The sequence below is a fragment of the Podarcis filfolensis genome (assembly GCF_964270895.1).
Source record: "Podarcis filfolensis genome assembly, chromosome: 8".
Lineage (NCBI taxonomy): Eukaryota > Metazoa > Chordata > Lepidosauria > Squamata > Lacertidae > Podarcis > Podarcis filfolensis.
The window spans coordinates 82,841,778-82,862,843 of NC_139611.1; the positions used below are offsets into that span (position 1 = coordinate 82,841,778).

General features: G+C 50.8%; 1 protein-coding gene across 3 annotated transcripts in view; it reads right to left on the reverse strand.

Annotated features, from left to right (window-relative positions):
* Positions 1-1,935: 1,935 nt before the first annotated feature.
* The window catches only part of HIF3A (hypoxia inducible factor 3 subunit alpha), a 63,064-nt gene continuing 43,933 nt past the window's right edge, over positions 1,936-21,066 (reverse strand). For all 3 annotated transcript variants that reach the window (XM_083627074.1, XM_083627075.1, XM_083627073.1), the window contains exons 9-15: positions 19,236-19,396; positions 18,884-19,125; positions 16,580-16,675; positions 13,242-13,624; positions 11,559-11,670; positions 9,786-9,891; positions 1,936-8,880 (exon numbers count right to left, since the gene is read on the reverse strand). In XM_083627074.1, the coding sequence (XP_083483200.1) occupies positions 8,729-8,880; positions 9,786-9,891; positions 11,559-11,670; positions 13,242-13,624; positions 16,580-16,675; positions 18,884-19,125; positions 19,236-19,396 (1,252 nt within the window). In that variant the 3' untranslated portion in view covers positions 1,936-8,728. The remainder of the gene's footprint in view (positions 8,881-9,785; positions 9,892-11,558; positions 11,671-13,241; positions 13,625-16,579; positions 16,676-18,883; positions 19,126-19,235; positions 19,397-21,066) is intronic.

Consider the following 21,066-nt stretch of genomic DNA (forward strand, 5'->3'; position numbering starts at 1 on the left):
GAATTTGAGAAAAGGCAAGCAAATGAATTCTTTAGTTTTACGCTGTTAAAATGTTGAAAAAGTTAAAACGATTTTATTCTTCTTTCACTTTTTATAATTCAATGCACACAGTGACTTGCGATCTCGATCACACGCAATCTGTAGTCCACTGGCAGTAGGAGTACAATATGGGCACGTCTTTAAGTTAACATCTCACATTAAGTTACAGATAGGTAGCCGTGTTGGTCTGCCATAGTCAAAACAAAAAAAAAAATTCCTTCCAGTAGCACCTTGAAGACCAACTAAGTTAGTTCTTGGTATGAGCTTTCGTGTGCATGCACACTTCTTCAGATACACTGAAACAGAAGTTGCCAGATCCTTCTATATAGTGAGAAGGTGGGGAGGGGTATTACTCAGGGGTATTCTTACAGGAAAAAGCAGGTCTTTTTCCTAAGACCTATTGCAGTCGTTAAGAGTCGTCAACAGGCTCATCACAGCTATCTGCCAATCACTCATTCCCACCACCCTTCTGAGTAATACCCCTCCCCACCTTCTCACTATATGGAAGGATCTGGCAACTTCTGTTTCAGTGTATCTGAAGAAGTGTGCATGCACACGAAAGCTCATACCAAGAACTAACTTAGTTGGTCTTTAAGGTGCTACTGGAAGGAAAAATTTTTTTTTTGATCTTACATTAAAAACCTGACAGTACCAAATTATCGAAGGCTTTTCAACAAAGCCAGACTAAACGTCTTTCCTTCTGCAGTGTTGGATGGCAGGTTGAGAGGAGTTCCCTACCAGGACAGACTTTGCTCGTGTGCTCAAGACATTGATTCCATAAAACATATTTTGTTGCACTGTGCAAAATATGAGCAAGCCAGGGCTGAACTGATACTACCCTTGCTGGTACCTTTCCCGGGAAAATCAGAGGCTCACTATGTCAGGTTCCTATTGGAAGACCGGACAAATGCTAGAACATTAGCAGTGGCAAAGTTTTTATCGGTGGTTGCAAGAACCAATGATCCCTATATTCTGAACAAAATGCTTGTTTAACCTGGAGGTAGGCTGTATGAATTGTGTATTGCTTTGTAACGATTTGTTGGGTCTCTGGACCGTAATAAAGATTGTTGTTGTTGTTGTTTTATGATTCATATCATATACTATTTACGATGGGTCTTCTTCCAAGCTATTAAAAACTGCAAGACTGACACTCTGATCGTTTGTTTTCACAGCACATGTACCTGTTCAGAAATGCTGAATTTAGCCACGAGACAGAGCGTCCTTAGCCGGCAACAACTTGAAATCACGAATGTGAACTGCTCAATTGTAATTCATGAAAACTAAGGGTAAACGCTATCAATTGCAGATTGAACCAGGATAACAGATTCTTATCACACGCCCATGGCTTAATTGGCAAGCCAAAGATGGCTGTGTTATCAAAGATTCTGCAAATGATCACTATCTAAATGTACTTTCTGCATTTCATTTCACTCCCTCGCCATTCCCAATCCACACCTGCCCAAAAAACAATGTGTATGCCAGCAGGCCAGGATAACACTGATGTACCGTAGTTTACAAAAGCTCATACCGTAACGAAGAAGTCTTTTAAAGTACAGCTACATTCTTGGCTGTTGTCCCCCCCCCCCCGAAATAGAGACCCCCCCCAGGAAATAATTTAAAGGGGTCGTCATAATTATGAAAGAAGTGTCTGAAGTGTAAATATGAGAAGCTGTTTAGCGCACGTCTAAAATGACTAATCTTAATTTTCCCGTGTGGTTGGTTGCGAAGTTTTGGGATTTTATGGGCCAATTCTTTAATGGGTCGTGACCCAGACCCATCACTCTCAACCTGCCCCCCTCCCCCTTGAAGTGGCTTGCTCAACTGGCACTCGTCCCTTATCATTCGGTAAACCATTTTTTTTGTGGGGAGGGAAAAAGACACACAGAGACTGTCCTGTATGTTACCAGACGTATTTTATGTTTCACAACAGCGATAGATACAGACGAGGCAGGGGGCAAATCTGATCCCGCCACAGAGAGGAAAAAAATTAACCACACACAAGGGTAGAGGGAACAATATATAGATTTCTTCTTTTCTTAAAAAAAAATTATATATAAACAAATCCCCAAAGCCTTTACAGACGCTGAAGCCTGCTACGATGTGCTCCCCTCTGAAAGACCTCTTCCTACACCCCCTTGTCATAGCCAGTCAGCACTTCTGGCAAGAGGCTTGAGTACCGATTTCATGGCCCACGCAGACTGACCTGCCAGTCAGCTGCGGGTTCCTGCTGGGTTATCACCGTGCCTCGAAAAATGCCAGACCGACCGCTTCCCGCCCAAGAGCAGCAGGGACTCATTGGGGGTGGCACCGCTCAGTTCTCATCCGGCCCCAGGAAACGCCGCCTCGGTTTTGGCGTAAAGTCAAAGCTTGCTGGCATTCTCAACCCTGGAGGAGCTGGCTTAAGTTCTACTAAATGGACAGGCCCGTGTACGGTTAACAACGGATGCAATCCCACGTAAAGGAGTTTTAAGCACCGTGGGCCTGTTTTCAAGTCTGCAAGGCCCTGACCTTCTCAAAGATTTCAGTTCTGCAATTCCCCTCACCACCACCCGAAAGCTCTCTTCCTTCAGGGAACCCTCTCCACGACACCCATGATTCTGGTTCTACGTCCCAAGGCACGCAATCGATGCCACGCACGGCCCTGATCAGAACTTGTGGGCCTCGTTATCGCCGAAGCTGAACCAAGTATGCCTTAGAAGAGGCCCGCTATGCGCTCCTGGTGCAGGAGGGCGGTCAGTACTGGCAGGCAGGTTACCTTTCAGGACTAATTGTCCTCTTATTATCGTTCTCTCTTGAGGGGCCTTTCAGAAGGCGGTTCCTCAGGAGACAGTTTGAACGCCACTGAATTTTCCATTCCGTGCTGGCCGGCCATGACAAACGCTGGGGCAGGGAGCAATGTGCGTGTGTAGGCATGGGGAGGGGAGGCGGTTGTGTCTCTTGCAGAAGTGTGCATTGTGCGCCGCGGCAAAACGCGGCGGGTTCTCCTTCGAGGGTTTCCCGGCAAGATGGCTGGGCCCACGCACACCACGACTGGCCACGGGGAGGGCGCCGTTGTGCGGCCCGGTAACCAGCGCAACAGTTACAGGGAGGGAAGGGGGCCACAGCCTCTGAGCGGCCCAGCCGCCCCTTCCGCGAACCGGAGGGGTGGAGCACCGGGGCCTCTCCAGCGGTTCTGCAGCTGCCGCTGGAGACAGGGCGTGGCGGTCTTTGGGTACGGGGTCGCCTTCATCAGGCTGCACGGCGGCACGATTTGGCAAGGGCACACCCTTCCCGGGTGGCCAGGCCTGGACCCTGAAAAGGCGCTCGTGGCGTTGAGTTACACAGAAGGCAGAATTCAAGCATGAGCCGCCTCTTCCTGTCCCGGCCCTGCGATTGCAGTTGAGTTACAGGGCCTCATATGAAGCTGCCCTAGCGTTACCAACACTGGCTGGCAGCTTCCTCCTGCATGCAGTTTCCCCATGCTGCAGGCCCGTCCCTGGCGACCTGCCGAAATTCTGCCTTCCGTGCAGACATGAAAGCCTCGCCGGCTCTTTGGTTGGCTGCTGCCTGGCGAAACCCCCTTGAGTGTGCGTGCGTGAGACACAGACGGAGGGACAAGGAAGTGAGCTGAGCACCACGGCACTTGGGTATGGCTACCCGTTGCCAATACGAGGTCAGAGAGCTGAGTGAAGGTAGAGGAGCCGGGCTTGCAGCCATCGCAGGTGGAAGGGAGGCGTGAAGAGAGCACCATGGCCACAGCGTGGCCTTAAAAGAACCACCGCCGGGGACGGAACGTCACAGCTTTTGCGTGTATAGCTTAGCACCTCATGCGTGGTCCGCATGGCACGTCCCCGGGGGAAGAAGGGCGTGGCCCGGGTCTGCCGCGCCAGGAATGCCACTGAGCGGGCGAGAGAAGCCGCCCTGTAGGAAAACGACAGCGGATTGGGGATTGAGGTTTTGTGGAACGAGTGCTGGTCACAGGAAAGAAAGAGACACAACCCCTCTTGCCCTCCTTTTCTTTCCCCCCCCTTCCCTCTACAAAAGTAGCAGGACTTGTTAAAAATCGAAGGAGGGGGCAGCGGCGGCAGAGGGCACAGCGCCAGGCTTTGGGGCGGACGAGGAAATTAAAAAAAAAACAGCTACAACCCTACCAGAACGACAACATTAATCATAATAAAAAGGGTGGTGCCATAGTCGTTTCACCAAAGTCTCTTGGAAAAAAGGAACACAACGGAAACAGGTTAAGGGAGGGAGGGGAAAACGACGACGGGTCAGGAATCAGAAGAACAACAATTAGAACCATCGCAATAATTAAAAGGAGAAAAGATAGACGCAACATCCTGTGTTCTTCACCCGGCTTGGGAATTCTATTGTTCTGTGCGTGTGGTCAACTGCGGCTTTCGGAGAAAAGAGCTGCCTGGGCCGAACACGGCCCGTCGTTGTGAGATTGCGCATGCTTGTGTGCAGGTATCGGTGCGTTTTGTGTCTCTCTACACGTGTGTGTGTATATGCGATATCTATGTATATACGTGTGCGTGTGTGTTTCTGTGTGTGCGTTTTGCTCGCAATGAAATTGAACAGTCTGCGTTGTTAGATCTCGGTGCCTTACGTCTTCTGCAACTCCTACCCACCTCTCCACTCCCCGCCGCTGCCACGCCAACCTCCCTGCTTGGAAGTTGGCGGGAGGTTTGTACGCGGGGAGAGGAAGGGGTGTTTGGGAATAGAGAGGCAGTTGCGGTTTCCTCCCCAACCGCCTCTTTCCCCTTGCTCGGGGGGCAGGGGTGGGGGGCAGACCCGGGGGGAACGGCAGCCCGTTTCCCCCCACCCCCCCATTCTCCCCGTGCCACTCACGGTTGCCCTCACCAACGCGGAAGATATCGGAGAGGGTTGGGTGTTTTGTTTCTTCCCTCTCCCCACCCCCGTATGATGTGTGTGTTTATCTACGTATAGGACGCTCGCTCTCTTTTTTGGTGCTGGTGTAACGAGAAGGCACAGGTGAATGGCGGACGAGGCAAAAGTGGTTTCAAGGGCAGCTATTCGTCCCGCTCAGACTGCAATTCTCAATGCGGCTCGTCAAGAAAAGAGAGAAAAAGAAAGAAAGAAAGAGAGAGAGAGAGAGAGAGCACTCTTTTGACTCCCCACCCGCCTCGGTGACAAGGGTCCTGATCCTGGCATCGCAGGCATTCTTGCAAAACTGGCATCACCCCAGCAGGGGTCCCCGCCAAATACTTGCCAGATTCTCTGTCTAAATCAAACTTTCTGAATTAACCGCTACCCCTCCGCCTCTTCCTGGGGTGGGTCAGTGAAAGATCTGCATGCAGAGGCTGACCCCGGGGCACCCGCAATGTCCCAAATCTCCTATTCCTCTCTGTAGGGCAGGGGTCGGCAAGGTGTACCTTGCCTGGTCCGGTTTACTCCAGCGGAGATCCCTCCATGGGCCGGATTGCGCCCACAATTTTCCGCATCTGCATGGACGCGGTTTTCGGCGTCTGGGCCTGCGCGGACACGATTTTCGGCGCCGCGAAAGCAAGTCTCCGTGGCGCGCTGGTTTAGCGCAGCACGCAGGGACTCGCCGAGCGGGCGGCTCGATTCGTGGGCCGGTTAAACGACCCCCGTGGGCTGCTTGTGGCCCTCGGGCCTTAGGTTGCCGACCCCTGCTATAGGGCCTCCGGCCCACTCCTACCTCTGAGTGGGCTCCCAGGATTTGCTCTGGGATCTTGAGGGAATGAGGCATGCAGCAGAAAGAGAAGGGAAAGCTTTTTTTTGGGGGGGGGGTGTTGAGAGAGTGGCTCTCTCCCTGGAAAACTGCTACGCCCTCAGCTGAGTCAGGCTGTGAGCCAGGCTGGCATACACAAACACACACGTACAGACACAGACGGCCGTGCGAAACACTGACTTGCACGGTCTCCTACGCTCCTGTTTTCACATCTGAGGGCTCTGGACTGCATGGACGGGGTGCAGTGATTAAGCCTGGCTTGGGACTGGGTCTAAAACCCAATTAAAAATAAAAAAACAGACACGAAACTCCTAAAAGTTGTGGTTAAAGTAACGGCGTCAAGGACTAAGCAACTGAATTGTCGGGGGGTTTTTTAAAAGAAAGAAAGAAGGAAAAGAGAAAAGAGGTTTTTTGTTTTTAAATTGGAGACTACTGGGAAAATTTTCCCACCACACGGGCTTTCAACTAGGCGGCCGCCAGCATTCCTGTGGGAAAAGGGTTCCAGTGATTTTAAGAATGGTGTCGATGGGGGGAATCCTAGCTAGTGAGGCTTCCCCAACCGGTTAAGGGTTGAAGAAGCTGCACCTGCCAATATTCTCTTTTCTGGGTAATAATTAAAGAGGCAGAGGACGCCCCATCCCTCCTAAAATGTTTAGCAACCCTACTATGAGCGCCAGCTAACACTACGGTGGCCTTTTATACCAAAAGGGTATAAAAGAGGTAAGGCAATTCAATCTTAGGCGACGTTTGCTAGTGCAGGAATTATGCAGTTTTATGAGAATTATGAGTTACGCAGAACTCTTCCTCTTTGGGCAGAATGGAAAAGTAGCTCATTTTTAAGCGCGAAAACAGAAAAAATTGGTGGCAGATGCGAGCGTTTGCGTCGCTTCAAGTCGCGGGGTTTTGCGAGTCTTACCGCAAAACTTCTGCCTTTTTTTTTATTTTTCGCAGCAGCCAAGAATGACCGACCTTTCCATGCTGACAGCGCATGATGCAACTAAGCTGGAATCCCAGGCATGCTAACCCAGAAGCAAAGTAAGCCCAGTGAGCACCATGGGGGCTTACTTCTGAGTAAACGTGCAAGATCAGGCTGTTTTTTTAAAAAAAGCAAGAGTGAAGGGTGGAATCTCAATCCTGTACACAGCTACTCAGAAGTTAAGTCTTAACGTGTAAACGCGTTCAGGATCAGGGGGCAAAAACAAAAACAAGAGAAAGAGGGAGGTTTCCTCTTTCAAATGTCCTTTTCCACCCTGTTTTAAGTAGAACTTATTGGCAAAAATGCCATTTCCTGGCAACCTATATTTAGGCTGACTGCAGTTCAAATTTACTTTGTTTAAGAACCAATGTGATCTTTGTGGCGAGTTCCCAATCCTAATTTTTTTAAAAAATAGGTCAGCTTCCCCACCCCACTTCAAATTCAGGAACTTTCTAAAGATTGTCTTTAAAAGTTTCAAGATTGTGAAAGCAACATCTAGGCTCCTTAAACTTTCCTTTTAGAATTTCAAAATCACCATCCACTGCCCAGCTACCTGTGGCTATCGTCAGGTTAGAAACCTACCTTTTTCGGTGCCAAGGTTTGTGAGAGTGGGGTGGGGGGTGGGGAGGGGAGTGGCCTGCACCGATCTCACCCATTTTTAGGATTCAACAAATTTCCCCCCACCCAAAAAAGCAACCCAACCACCCCTAAGTAGTGACAAAGTGCAGAGGGGGCGGGGGAGGAAGGACTTCTTAAAAATTAGAAATATATCTGGTGAGGCAGGAGCAAGATATAGAATCCCATCTCTTTTTTGAAAAAAAAAATAATAGGGTTTTTTGTTGTTGTTTTTTTAAGAAGAAAATATTTCTCTGCTCCCTGTACAATACGTTCAAGTTTTTAGACCTTTTAAAACTTGTGGTCGCTCGACCACCAGAAACATTTCGGCCTCTTTTTATAAGCGTAAACAGACCTTAAAAGTGGGTCGAAAAATTCGGCCAGAGCACCATGGTTACCTTCCTCTCCTCTGGGAGAAATCCATTTCCATCTCTTTTAAGTTTTGGGCCACTTCCGGGGGGAAAAATCAGTCCGGACGATCGGGAACAAGGGGGCCAGGGGTGCTTGAATAACACCCAAAACTTTCTTCCCCAGAAGTGCTCCCGGATCTCTTTCACGAGGCAAGAGCTATGGGGAGGTAAATGAGTACGGCGCTGTCGCCAAAGAGGCTCCCCTGAAGGATTCTGGGACGTCAGAGAGGCAAGAGCAGTGATTCAGATGCTCCCTCCCTAAGTCTTGGCGGTGCAAGAGCAAGCCCAGTGCCGCCCGACCCTAAAGTTTGCCTCCTGGGTGGTCCCAGTTCCTTCTGGAATGGGTGAACGTGTGATGGTAGCCAGCAGGAGGGTCACAGCGGGGGGACGGCTTCCTTCACATTCAGGCGCCGCCCTGCCTCCCTCTTTTCTCAGGGGAGAGCGGTACCCCCGTCTCCAACCCCTGACCATCCCGTCGCCCCGACTCTCCTCTCAATTTTGGGGATTTGACAGAACGGTGTCTTCCCGCGTGAATATGGGCCCCCAACTCCTTTCCTTCCACCCCACTTCTGCTTCCCATCTCAGGAAAAAAGGATATATAAGCACCAATATATTTGGGGGGGGGAGGAGCTGGTTTGGAGTGGGGGGGCAGTCCCTATGAACGCAGGCTCCTAAATTCGGCTAAGCCTTCCTCCCTCGCCGTCTCCGGAAGGGAGAGGCTGCCCGATGAGGACAGGACTGAGGTAGGAAGAGTTCAAAGGACGCCGGCGGAGATTTGGGGGTGGGGGGAGGCAAAGAGAGAGAGCAGGGCATTTGGGTGGGGGGGACGGTTGGAAGAGGAGGAGGGGAGGGAAAGGAGGGCCCCCCCTCCCCTCCTCTGCCTCTCATGGGTGATTTCGGGTGGGGTTTGGTTCTGTTTTTGTCCCATCTGCGGAGAAGGAGTGTGGCGTGAAGGTTTTGCGGCGGCGGTGGCGGCAGGGGGGGGCCACCACCTCAGGTGGCCTGGTCCAGTTCCACCAGGAGCTCCTCCCCCAGCTGGAAATGCTGCCCGCTCTGCACGGAGGCCTCGTCCTCGCCGTCAAACAGGGCCAGCTGAGAGAGGGCTGGTCCGTCCACCACAAATGGCAGCATGTCCCCCAGGAGGCCTGGAGAGAAAGGAGGGAGACCCAGACAGGGAGAGAGAAAAGGCCAGGAGTCAGGAGAGAGGAGGGCGGTTTTTGTCCGTCTGGGAGACACCCGGGTCCACGCGCCCCCCTCAGCGCAAGGGTATCCACTCACCAAACTCTCCTCCCTCCTCCCCTTCCCAAATCTGCTCTGGAGGGTTGGAGGAAACCCAAGAATAGATTTAGGGGGGCATGAGGGGGGAGGAGACGAGATAAAGTCACGCTGTGCGAGCAGAAATCCTAGCAATGATACAACCCATTACTGTTTTTTTAAAAAAGATGGGGTCTTCAGAAGGTATTGGGGTGCTGACTTGAATGAAATAATAATAATAATAATAAATTTTATTTATATCCCGCCCTCCCTAGCCGAAGCCAGGCTCAGGGCGGCTAACAACAATAAAATAGTACAACATTCTAAAATCATTTCATTATAAAATTAATTCAACTCAAATTGATGGCAACCGTTAGGCTAAAGTTCTGTGAAGATTGCCAAAGGAGGGAGTCAGGCTGTGCCCTGGCCAAAGGCCTGGTGGAAAAGCTCTGTCTTGCAGGCCCTGCGGAAAGATGTCAAGTCCCGCAGGGCCCTAGTCTCTTGTGACAGAGCGTTCCACCAGATCGGGGCCACAACCAAAAAAGCCCTGGCTCTAGTTGAGGCCAGCCTAACCTCTCTGTGGCCTGGGACCTTCAGGATGTTTTTGTTTGAAGACCGTAAGTTCCTCTGTGGGACATACCTATTGGGGGGCCCAAGTAAGCGCCACCCACGTAATCAACTGCAGGACGTGGCATGCGCCCATCATTTGAATGGCAGTGCCCGTCAACTTTGGGAGAGCCTGGCCCCCCCTCAAATATTTTATTGCTTCACCCCATCAGAACTGCACAATACTCACCCATCGGCTCCTCCAGCGACAGAAGCTTCTTGCCCAGGGACACGGTGCCCCCGAAACCCCGCTCGGACCTGGCATCCAAACATTCTTCCACACTCAGCAGGAAACCCTGGGGGAGGGGGGCACAGGAAGCTTAGGTCAAGCCAGGCCACTGGTCCATCTGGTGGGCGGGCGGGCGGGCGGGCGGTCCGCCTGCCGACCACATGGTGTTACGGTGGCATCGTGTAAAAAGTGCTTTGAAATCCCAGAGTTGGGTCTTCAAAGCACCTTGGAAAGGAATGGTTCCTCCCTCAACTTTCGCAGAGGGGTCCATGGATCCCCTTGCTGAAACAGTGGTGTAAAAATCCTCTTGTTTCAGCTGGAGGTTCTGATGCACCCCTGATTTTGAGAGGAGTGTGTCTCAGAATTGCATGCACAAAGGAAGAGCATGTTCCCAACCCCTTCTACTTAACAGGGGATCCTATGCAGCTGATAAACGAGGGTCAAATCCTGCTCGGTCTGATTGCGCGCTGCTGTTCACTGCTGGGACCAGAGAACCACAGCCAACACAGGACTTAACCCTGCCATAACATCTAATGGAGAGGACGCAGGTGGTGCTGTGGGTTAAACCACAGAGCATAGGACTTGCTGATCAGAAGGTCGGTGGTTCGAATCCCCATGACGGGGTGAGCTCCCGTTGCTCGGTCCCTGCTCCTGCCAACCTAGCAGTTCGAAAGCTGTTTATTTTTTTAAGTAAATCCTGTGACACCATTAAAGGCCAACTGGTTGAGGCGGCAAAGCTCTATGCCAGCCTTCGCCATCCTGATGCCCTCCAGTTGTTTTGGACTACAACTCCCATCATCCCTCAGCTGACATAAAGCATGGCTTCAATGACAGTGAATGACCCGCACCTCTTCTCCATCTGTCTCCTCGAGAGGAGGAGAGTTTCCCTTTCAAGTGCAAACTTGGGGAACTGAAATTCATGCTAATTCGAGTTAGTGAAAACAAACCAGGATAATCAAACCGTAAGCCGATAGCTTGGGTTTGTTTCCTCCCAATAAATCACAGTTCCCCGGGTTCATATGTAGCAGAAAGCTGTGGTTTTCGTCAGAAGTGGAACCGGAAGCTTTCACAACCCTTCTCTCGCTCGCGAAGGAAGGAGAGGGAAGGGGCACAGAACAAGTTCAAGACTCCAGATCCCACCAGCATGGGGAGCAGTCAGGAGTGATGGGAGCTGCGGCCCAACATCCCCGGCACCCATCTAAGTCATGTTTTAAGTCACCTAAGCATAAGGGACATGGGTGGCGCTATGGGTTAAACCACAGAGCCTAGGACTTGCCGATCAGAAGGTCAGCGGTTCAAATCCTTGCGACGGGGCTGAGCTCCCGTTGCTCGGTCCCTGTTCCTGCCAACCTAGCAGTTCGAAAGCACGTCCAAGTGCAAGTAGATAAATAGGTACCGCTCTGGCGGGAAGGTAAACAGCGTTCCCGTGTGCTGCTCTGGTTCGCCAGAAGCGGCTTAGTCATGCTGGCCACATGAGCCAGAAGCTGTACGCTGGCTCCCTCGGCCAGTAAAGCGAGATGAGCGCCACAACCCCAGAGTCGGCCACGACTGGACCTAATGGTCAGGGGTCCCTTCACCTTTCTCTTTTAACACCTAATGGACAACGTCAAAAGTGAATCTTCCAGGGTTTCAGGCAGTGGATCTCTCCCAGCCCCACCTGGAGAGGGAGCTTTGGCAGAAATGGGTTGGAAGAGGCTTCCCTTCCTGCTATGGATGTGTAATTTCAGCACCTACCAGGCTAAGAGAGGGCATCAGGAAGCCATCGGGCTCCAGGCCACGGGTGCGCTTCGGGAGCCCTGCCTCCAGGAAGACATCTCTCTCTTCCTCCACGCTCAGTTCCCGGGCCCTGTTGGGTGAATGGCGGAAGGAGGTGGGAGAAAGAAGATGATATGAGATTATGCCCAGACAATGTTACCTATGTATTTATTTATTCATTCATATCCCACCTTTTTTTATGGGACGTGGGTGGCGCTGTGGGTTAAACCACAGAGCCTAGGACTTGCCGATCAGAAGGTCGGCGGTTCGAAATCCTGCGACGGGGTGAGCTCCCGTTGCTCGGTCCCTGCTCCTGCCAACCTAGCAGTTCAAAAGCACGTCAAACTGCAAGTAGATAAATAGGTACCGCTCCGGAGGGAAGGTAAACGGCGTTTCCGTGCACTGCTCTGGTTCGCCAGAAGCGGCTTAGTCATGCTGGCCACATGACCCGAAAGCTGTACGCCGGCTCCCTCAGTCAATAAAACGAGATGAGCGCTGCAACCCCAGAGTCGGCCACGACTGGACCTAGTGGTCAGGGGTCCCTTTACCTTTACCCCACCTTTTTCCCTGGCGGAACTCAAGGCGGTTCACAGATAAAAATAGGATGTAACGCAGGCACAAAGAACAGGACTTTAAAACTACAATCCAACATCCTCCCCCCCTTTTTTACTTAATTTTTTAATTATGTAAAAACGAGGAGGTCAGTTAAGTATTAATGCTAAAACACTGCCAGAAACTGAGGCTACATTTAAAGCACGATGACACTACTCCTAAACAGGCATCGCTTTCCCCCAAAGAATTCTGGGAGCTGTAGTTTGTTAAGGATGCAGGAACTCCTATTTGGATTGAGTTTACGCAGAAAACATTAGGTTACTGACAATTATGTGTGTATTGGAATGATACGAATATACACATCTGTATATTCACGCATGGTAATGTCTTTTTTCTTTCATTCTCACTTTTTCTGTCTTTCCCCCCTCGATCTTCTCATAAATGAAGTTCTCTTAATAAAATATTAAAATAAAATAAAAAAGATGTTGTTTTTTTAAAAAAGGGGTGAGTGCGGAAAGTTGTCAAAGTGGTTTAATGATCAACCCTTGTTCACAGTGAACTCTAGTTCTGAGAGTGGAGTAAGGGTGTTGGTTTTATTATTTCTGCTCCCAACTTACCATTTCACTTGCAAACCACCCTGGGGGGGGCAGGGGCAAGAATACCACTTTTTATTTAAAAATTGCTATATAAAAGCCAACCCTCCCCTTACCTCATGGGTAGGCAAACTAAGGCTCAGGGGCCGGATCTGGCCCATTCGTCTTCTAAATCTGGCCCACGGACGGTCCAGGAATCAGCGTGTTTTTACATGAGTAGAATGTGTCTTTATTTAAAATGCATCTCTGGGTTATTTGTGGGGCCTGCCTGATGTTTTTACATGAGTAGAATGTGTGCTTTTATTTAAAATGCATCTCTGGGTCAGTTGTGGGGCCTGCCTGATGTTTTTACATGAGTAGAATGTGTGCTTTTATTTAAAATACATCTCTGGGTTATTTGTGGGGCATAGGAATTTGTTCATCCCCCCCAAAAAAAATATAGTCCGCCCCCCCCCACAAGGTCTGAGGGACAGTGGACCAGCCCCCTGCTGAAAAAGTTTGCTGACCCCTGCCTTACCTCTTCCTCCCACCTACGGAGGCCGCCTGGCCATTTTGACTGCTCCCGTCCTGCACGGCCTGGATCTTGACGGACGCCACCATCTCCACCACTTGCTCTGCCCCACATGAGGGGCTCCCTGGGGGCTGGGCAGGGCGGGGTTGGCTGAGGCTGGTGTCGCTGCCCCAGCGGGGGAGAGTGGCCTGCTCGGGCGGGCGGGGGGAGACTCCGTGGAAGCTTCTCGAGCGAGGCCGCGGGGGCGGCGAGGTTGGCCGGGTCCCCGGCCCCAGGACGCCGCCCCGTTTCTCGGCCAGCCAGGGCGGGTGGTCGGTGCTGCTGAGCTGGAAATCGTCGTCCATCGAGATGTAGGGGGCCAGCATCTCCAGGTCCAGGCCTTCGTAGTCCTGCAGGGGGCGGCAGAGAGCTGTCAGCGGCAACGGGAACGTTTGCGGGGGACGGGTTGGGAACAAGCTCGGGAAATTCACATTCTCAAGAGGCAAAATGTCCTTTGATGAGCTCCCTGCTTCGCCGGCAGACAATGTCAGGCTTACTTGGCGACAGGCAAACGCAGATATGCCAAGGGCACTGCGGGGAGTTTAATGGCGGCTACACCACGGCTGTCCATTGCTGCTCCCGACACCAGGTAATAATAAAATAATAGCAATAGTAAACTCAGGACATGCATCAGTGGGGACCAGTGACCATCAGCTTGTCAAGGATGCCAAATGATGGTGCCGGCCTCACAGATTCCATTTTTTAAAAGAAAACACAACATTCCTAAATTGACAGGTACCATAGAATTTAGGGGAGCAGGGAGAATAAATACTCTAAAAATAAATAAACCACATTTGAGTTTTTTAAATAATTGTTTAGGGATAATTTTGCCAGAAAAAGGTATTTTCTACAGTACAGTCATACCTCGTGTTGCACTGGGTTCATGTTGCATCTTTTTGGCTTGCAAACGTGGCAAACCTGGAAGTATATACACTTCCAGGTTTTGCCGCACATACGTGCGATAAACGTTCTGTGCGCTTCACACATGCACAGAAGTGCTCTATCGCGCCACACGTGTGCCCAGAAGCTGCATTCTAGTTAGATTTTTGGGGTGCGAAGGGCACCCTGGAACGGATTGAGTCCGTAATTAAAGGTACCACTGTACATAAAAATTGTACAGATTTTATATTTGCTATATTGCATTCGTTTTTTGTAAGCCACTTAGAGACTTTGTAATTGTTAAGAGGGATATAAATATATGAGCTATTTATTTTATTTTTTTAAGTAAATCCTGTGACACCATTAAAGGCCAACTGGTTGAGGCGGTAAAGCTCTATGCCAGCCTTCACCATCCTGATGCCCTCCAGTTGTTTTGGACCACAACTCCCATCAGCCCTCAGCTGACCTAAAGCATGGCTTCAATGACAGTGAATGACCCGCACCTCTTCTCCGTCTGTCTCCTCGAGAGGAGGAGAGTTTCCCTTTCAAGTGCAAACTTGGGGAACTGAAATTCATGCTAATTCGAGTTAGTGAAAACAAACCAGGATAATCAAACCGTAAGCCGATAGCTTGGGTTTGTTTCCTCCCACTAAATCACAGTTCACCGAGTTCATACATAGCAGAAAGCTGTGGTTTTCGTCAGAAGTGGAACCGGAAGCTTTCACAACCCTTCTCTCGCTCGCGAAGGAAGGAGAGGGAAGGGGCACAGAACAAGTTCAAGACTCCAGATCCCACCAGCATGGGGAGCAGTCAGGAGTGATGGGAGCTGCGGCCCAACATCCCCGGCACCCATCTAAGTCATGTTTTAAGTCACCTAAGCATAAGGGACGTGGGTGGCGCTGTGGGTTAAACCACAGAGCCTAGGACTTGCCGATCAGAAGGTCGGCGGCTCGAATCCCCGCGACGGGGTGAGCTTCCGTTGCTCAGTCCCAGCTCCTGGCAACCTAGCAGTTCGAAAGCACATCAAAGTGCAAGTAGATAAATAGGCACCGCTCTGGCGGGAAGGTAAATGGCGTTTCCGTGCGCTGCTCTGGTTCGCCAGAAGCGGCGTAGTCATGCTGGCCACATGACCCGGAAGCTGTACGCCAGCTCCCTCGGCCAATAAAGCGAGATGAGCGCCGCAACACCAGAGTCGGCCACGACTGGACCTAATGGTCAGGGGTCCCTTTACCTTTAAGCATAAAGGAAGCCATTTCTATGTTCCGTGCACATGCTGTTGGCACTGAACCAATGCTGAAATACTTGAAGCGTGTGGCACTCGGGACCCTGCGTACCTTGAATGTGACTTCCGCTACCTGTGTACATGTGGCTTTTTCTTCTCGTTGCTTCGCAGCAACTGCTTTATTGTGTTGGCTTCTGAAAGCCTGCTCCCTCCCTGATGACTTAAGGCTCCCCACTCTGGCTTGTGACATTTCAATAACTTTAAGAGCTAGAACCTTGGCTTGTAAAAACAAAATGAACGCTGGCATTTGAAGGTCAGTGAGTTCAGCACCAAACTGAATGAACACACATGGGAATGGACCTGAGTACTTGGTTGGTCGCCATTGAGGGGCCTGGTAGGAATTTTTCCACTTGGCAAATTGGCACCAGCCACTTGGTTTTCGCCTACCTCGTAGCAAATTGTCACAACTTTCTTGGTATTGGCGGTTAGGCATTGGTATTGTTCTGTAGACGGAAGAGGGGAGGTAGCGCCATCACCTGTCCCACATATAGAAGGGTAGTCCGGTAAAGTATTCCAAGGGGCGTGGCCCTGTCCAAAGCCTGGGGAGGTGAGGGCCTAAGGCACGCCCCCTATCGGTGACCCCGGGGGAGTTCCTAGTTGATGTGCATCAGCAGGACTCCCCCTACTGGTGGTTAACCCTTCCCAGACTTCAAGCGGACGGGCTGAAGTCAGATGTAGTCGGTTAGGACCAATGCCTAAGCCAATACCACTCATCACCTGTAACCAATAAAGTTGTGGCCTTTTTCAGCCCATTAACCTTAATAATTGTGTCATGTGTCATTATTTCCACGGGGCAGTGGGGGGTGGGAACTCGCCACACAATGGACCTGAGCCCTCTCCGTCCGAGGCTGGGAGCCACCAAAGCAGAGGAGTAGTTTGGATTTGATATCCCGCTTTATCACTACCCGAAGGAGTCTCAAAGCGGCTCACATTCTCCTTTCCCTTCCTCCCCCACAACAAACACTCTGTGAGGTGAGTGGGGCTGAGAGACTTCAGAGAAGTGTGACTGGCCCAAGGTCACCCAGCAGCTGCATGGGGAGGAGTGGAGACGCGAACCCGGTTCACCAGATTACGAGACTACCGCTCTTAAGCACTACACCACACTGGCTCTCACTGGCAGAGAGCCTTCCCTGCCCAATGATACCTGCAGGGCCGTCTCCATTGACTGAGTCTCCTTGCTGGAAGCGAAGAGCTTCTGCACGTTCTCCATGTCAAAAAGCAACTCTTCTGGCAGCTCGACCTGGAGGGGGAAACAAAAGCAAAAACATGATGCTCTCGCTTTGCCAATGTTTCTAGGATCAAGCCCCCGACAGTTCCAAGCGCGGATCTCAAACAGAGTAGAGTCTCATTTCTTATAGGGAAACCTGATCTGTTGTCATCCCATCTGTCTTGAGACATACAACGCAGTGTGCCTCGGGAGATGAAGTCAAAGCACAGGGTTAAAGTGACCTCCCTGGGAAACCTGGGCAGGCTGTCTGGAGATCCTGGACTGCCCAGATGACAGGACCCTCCTCTCATCTCAATAAATTTTTATTGTTTTTCCTTACACACTTTTTCAAACAACACATTGATCAACATATAAACCTTTTTTGCTCCGCCGAGCCTACGACTTCCCTCCTTACCTTCAACTGGTATCCCATATCACATCCAATCGCGCATTCTGACTCTTTACAATTTATCTACGTGGTAGGATTTACTTCAATCCTGCTAGTGTCTTCAAATTTTTACAATTTTCATTTAAATATACAATAAATTTACTCCATTTTTTCTGAAATTTCTGATCGTCCTGGTCTCGGATTCTGCAAGTCAGTTTGGCCAACTCAGCAAAATCCACCATCTTCGCCTGCCATTCTGCAATAGTAGGAGTTTCTTGTGATTTCCATTTTTGGGCCAACAAAGTCCTCGCTGCATACATGAATAATCTTTGATCTGTCTTCATAATCTCATTTCCCATCAAGCCGAGCAAAAATGCTTCCGGCTTTTTGGGGAAAGTATATCTAAGTATCTTCTTTAGTTCACTGTAGATCAATTCCCAAAATATTTTTACTTTATCACAAGTCCATCACATATGGTAGAAATCTCCATCTCCATCTTTACATTTCCAACATGCTTTGTCCCTCATCCTGCACAGACAAGACTCTCCTTTCGGCCTCACTGGGTTGGTCCAAAGGAATGTGGAGCAAGGCATTTGGCGCCAGCTCGACTACAGGAGTTTCCGGAAGGAGGCATACAAGGCGCCCTCCAACCATCTTAGGGACTCTGGAAACCTGATCACAAGGTTAGGAACGCACTGCGGGCGCTCTGTTTACAGGGACCTGGTTGGCCACTGCAAGAACAAGATGCTGGTCTAAAAGGGCTTTTGGTCTGATCCTGTCAGGGACCGGATGGAGGATGAATGGTGGCGACCGCCTCCCTCTTCTCCTGTACCTTCCCAAGAAGAGGAGGACAGTATAGATTTACAACGGTGGTTTGCAGAGAGTCACAGCTCAGAGAGGGAAGAGGGGCAAAGCTGGGAAATAACAGGAGGAGCAGAGCAGCAACAGCTGGCTGACCACTAGAGAGCATCCCAGACCCCGCTTCTCCCAGAAACCGGTGAGCAGTGAAAGTAGGAGAGCAGAGACCGAAGAGACAATTGACCCTAAGGAGCCACCGTAAGCGGGGTGGAGCTGTTGACGACTGAGATGGGAAAGGCGGAGATTATTTGGAGCAACGCCATTACTCCAAGAGGCAGCATTTCTACGCCTCTCTCTGTGAATATGGAATAAAAGGCACTGGTAAGACCTTCTCGTCTTTCCATTACTGGCAGCATGTTGTGAGGGAGGGTGATCCGATTCCCTGAAGCCTGACAGGTCCAGGGCCATTCCGACATTCTTAAATGCACAGGCCTGGTCACCCTTGTCATTTGCGCAGTGATACATCCCCATTAGGGACGCAGGTGGTGCTGTGGGTTAAACCACAGAGCCTAGGGCTTGCCGATCAGAAGGTTGGCGGTTCGAATCCCCACGACGGGGTGAGCTCCCGTTGCTCGGTCCCTGCTTCTGCCAACCTAGCAGTTCGAAAGCATGTCAAAGTGCAAGTAGATAAATAGGTACCGCTCCAGCGGGAAGGTAAACGGTGTTTCCGTGTGCTGCTCTGGTTCGCCAGAAGCAGCTTAGGCATGCTGGCCACATGACCCGGAAGCTGTACAGCTCTCTCGGCCAGTAAAGCGAGATGAGCGCCGCAACCCCAGAGTCGTCCGCGACTGGACCTAATGGTCAGGGGTCCCTTTACCTTTACATTCCCATTCCTTCACCAAATAACCTTCCTCTTCTCCCCCTCCGTGCAGGTGACCCTGTCTCTGCAACACAGCCTCAGAGGCACCAAATCCCCGGGGCAGGCCATCCGCCTGCACCCTAAACTCATCCCCCATGGAGAAGGACTCCCTTCCCAAAGTCCACAACCTCCTTACCGGGTTCACTGGGCTCCTGCCTCCAGAAGTGTTCTTGGCAACCGGAGCCGGCTTGAGCGGTGTGGCCGGAGGCCTTGCCCGCAGGGTCCCTGGCGCTTGGCTCTGGGCCCCGGGGGGGTCGAAGATGGGGCCCAGCAGCTTCTGGAGGTCGGGGCTGCAGAAGCGCTTGGGGTCCAGCTGCAGCTCCTCTTCGCTGATGTTGGCGGGGCGCAGGAAGGCCAGGACCTTGGGGCCGCGCAGCTCTGGGGAGAGGAAAGAGGGAGCGGCGGCATCACAGGCGAGGGTCCGGCTTGGTTCCCGACCTCCCTGTCCCGCAGAAAACCTCCCGCCCATGACTCCTGCCACTCCATACCAAAGCTGAGGTTGATGATGGTGTCTCCCCCGTTGGCGTCCAGGTCGTCAAGGGCCCCGTCGGAGTCCAGCCCCTCGAGGGAGGGCGGGGGCAGCCGGCGGTGCTCCCCCTGCCGCTCGGTCTGCTCCAAGGAGAGTACCAGGCCCATCTCTTCCACCTGGCTGTAAAAAGGGCGTCGAGGCAAAGAGGTTGTGAACCTAAGGATACCAGACGTCCCCAGATTTCCAAATCAGTCCCCGTACAAAATCCATTGAAGTTGAAAAGTGTCCCTGGATCCATTGAAAAAAATCTGGTCACCTTATGTTAACCGAGCACGGCAGGGTCAATGCAATGGGCAACCACAGATACCTGAGTGGCCAGGGAGGGGGTGGTTGCCAATATTTTACATCTCTTTTTTTTCTTCTCTCTCTCTCTCTGTGTACCCACATATCTACAGACTCACGTACCTATGGGACCGCCTCTCCTGGTATGCCCTGCGGAGGACCTTAAGGTCCACAAATGACAACGTTTTGGAGGTCCCAAGTTGCAAGGTGTTTAGACTGGTCTCAACTAGGGCCTGGGCCTTTTCAGTACTGGCCCCGAATTGGTGGAAAGCTCTGCCACAAGAGACTAGGGCCCTGCGGGACTTGACATCTTTCCGCAGGGCCTGCAAGACAGAGCTGTTCCGCCTGGCCTTTGGTTTGGACTCAGTCTGACCCTTATGTTTCCCTCCCCTTATGATTTTGATCTATTGGCTACTTTTAAAATGAGGCTGCATTTTAAATTGCATTTTAACCTTGGTATTTTAAATTGGTCCCCCCCCCATTATGTTTTTACTGTAATTTTTCTGGTGTTAGCCGGCCTGAGCCCGGCTCTGGCCAGAGAGGGCGGGTATAAATAAAATTTATTATTATTATTATTATTATTACACACACAATATTCATATTCATTTAGAATAAAATAAAATAAGGCAGAGGCAAGGCTTGCTACCAAGCAAGGTGGGTGCCTATCTCTTTGTCTCCTTGCCTTGAGAAGACCTCTGATGCATAAATTGGCAGCGGGTGCAGATTAATTCTACTCCCGGGCGGAAGAATAAAAAAAGGGAACGCAGTCGGCATCAAATCAACGACTGAGAAAGCTCCAAACCTCTGCTTTTGCTGAACAAGAGCTCCCAGAGCTATCCGGCGATGAGGACACAGCTATGACGTGTTTTGGGGAGCTTTGATTAGCAGTTTTGAGGCTGTCGTGTTAAACTACAGGTAACTCCCCACCTACGTGGGGTTTACGTTCCGAAGCACCGCGCATTTAAGTGAAATCGCGCACACTGGGAACGACACAGAAAAAGTCAGCAAGCTACACCTCTGGAAACTCTTGGAAAACCCTTTCAAAAATAGCTAAAATCCACTGAACTTCAGCGCAATTGCTCCCTCCGAACTTCCTCACTCAAACTCCAACTCTCCACAGGTCTCAAAAGTCAGTGCAAGGGGTCTTGGGACTGCACTTGCAAAGGCCTGTGGGATTGTTTTCTCACTTTTTTCTGTTTTAGGGTCATTCTTGCCCCTTTTCGTGCCACTTCTGGGTTTGCGGGAATGCACGCATACACGTTCACATGTGCCTTGAATGTGCGTAAATGGGGAGTTGCCTGTATTAACTGGCCAGATGCAGTTACATAATAATAATAATAATAATAATAATAATAATAATAATTTATTATTTATACCCCACCCATCTGTCTGGCTTTCCCCAGCCACTCTGGACGGCTTTCAACAGAATATTAAAATACAATAATCCATTAAACATTAAAAGCTTCCCTAAACAGGACTGCCTTCAGAGGTCTTCTGAAAGTATGGTA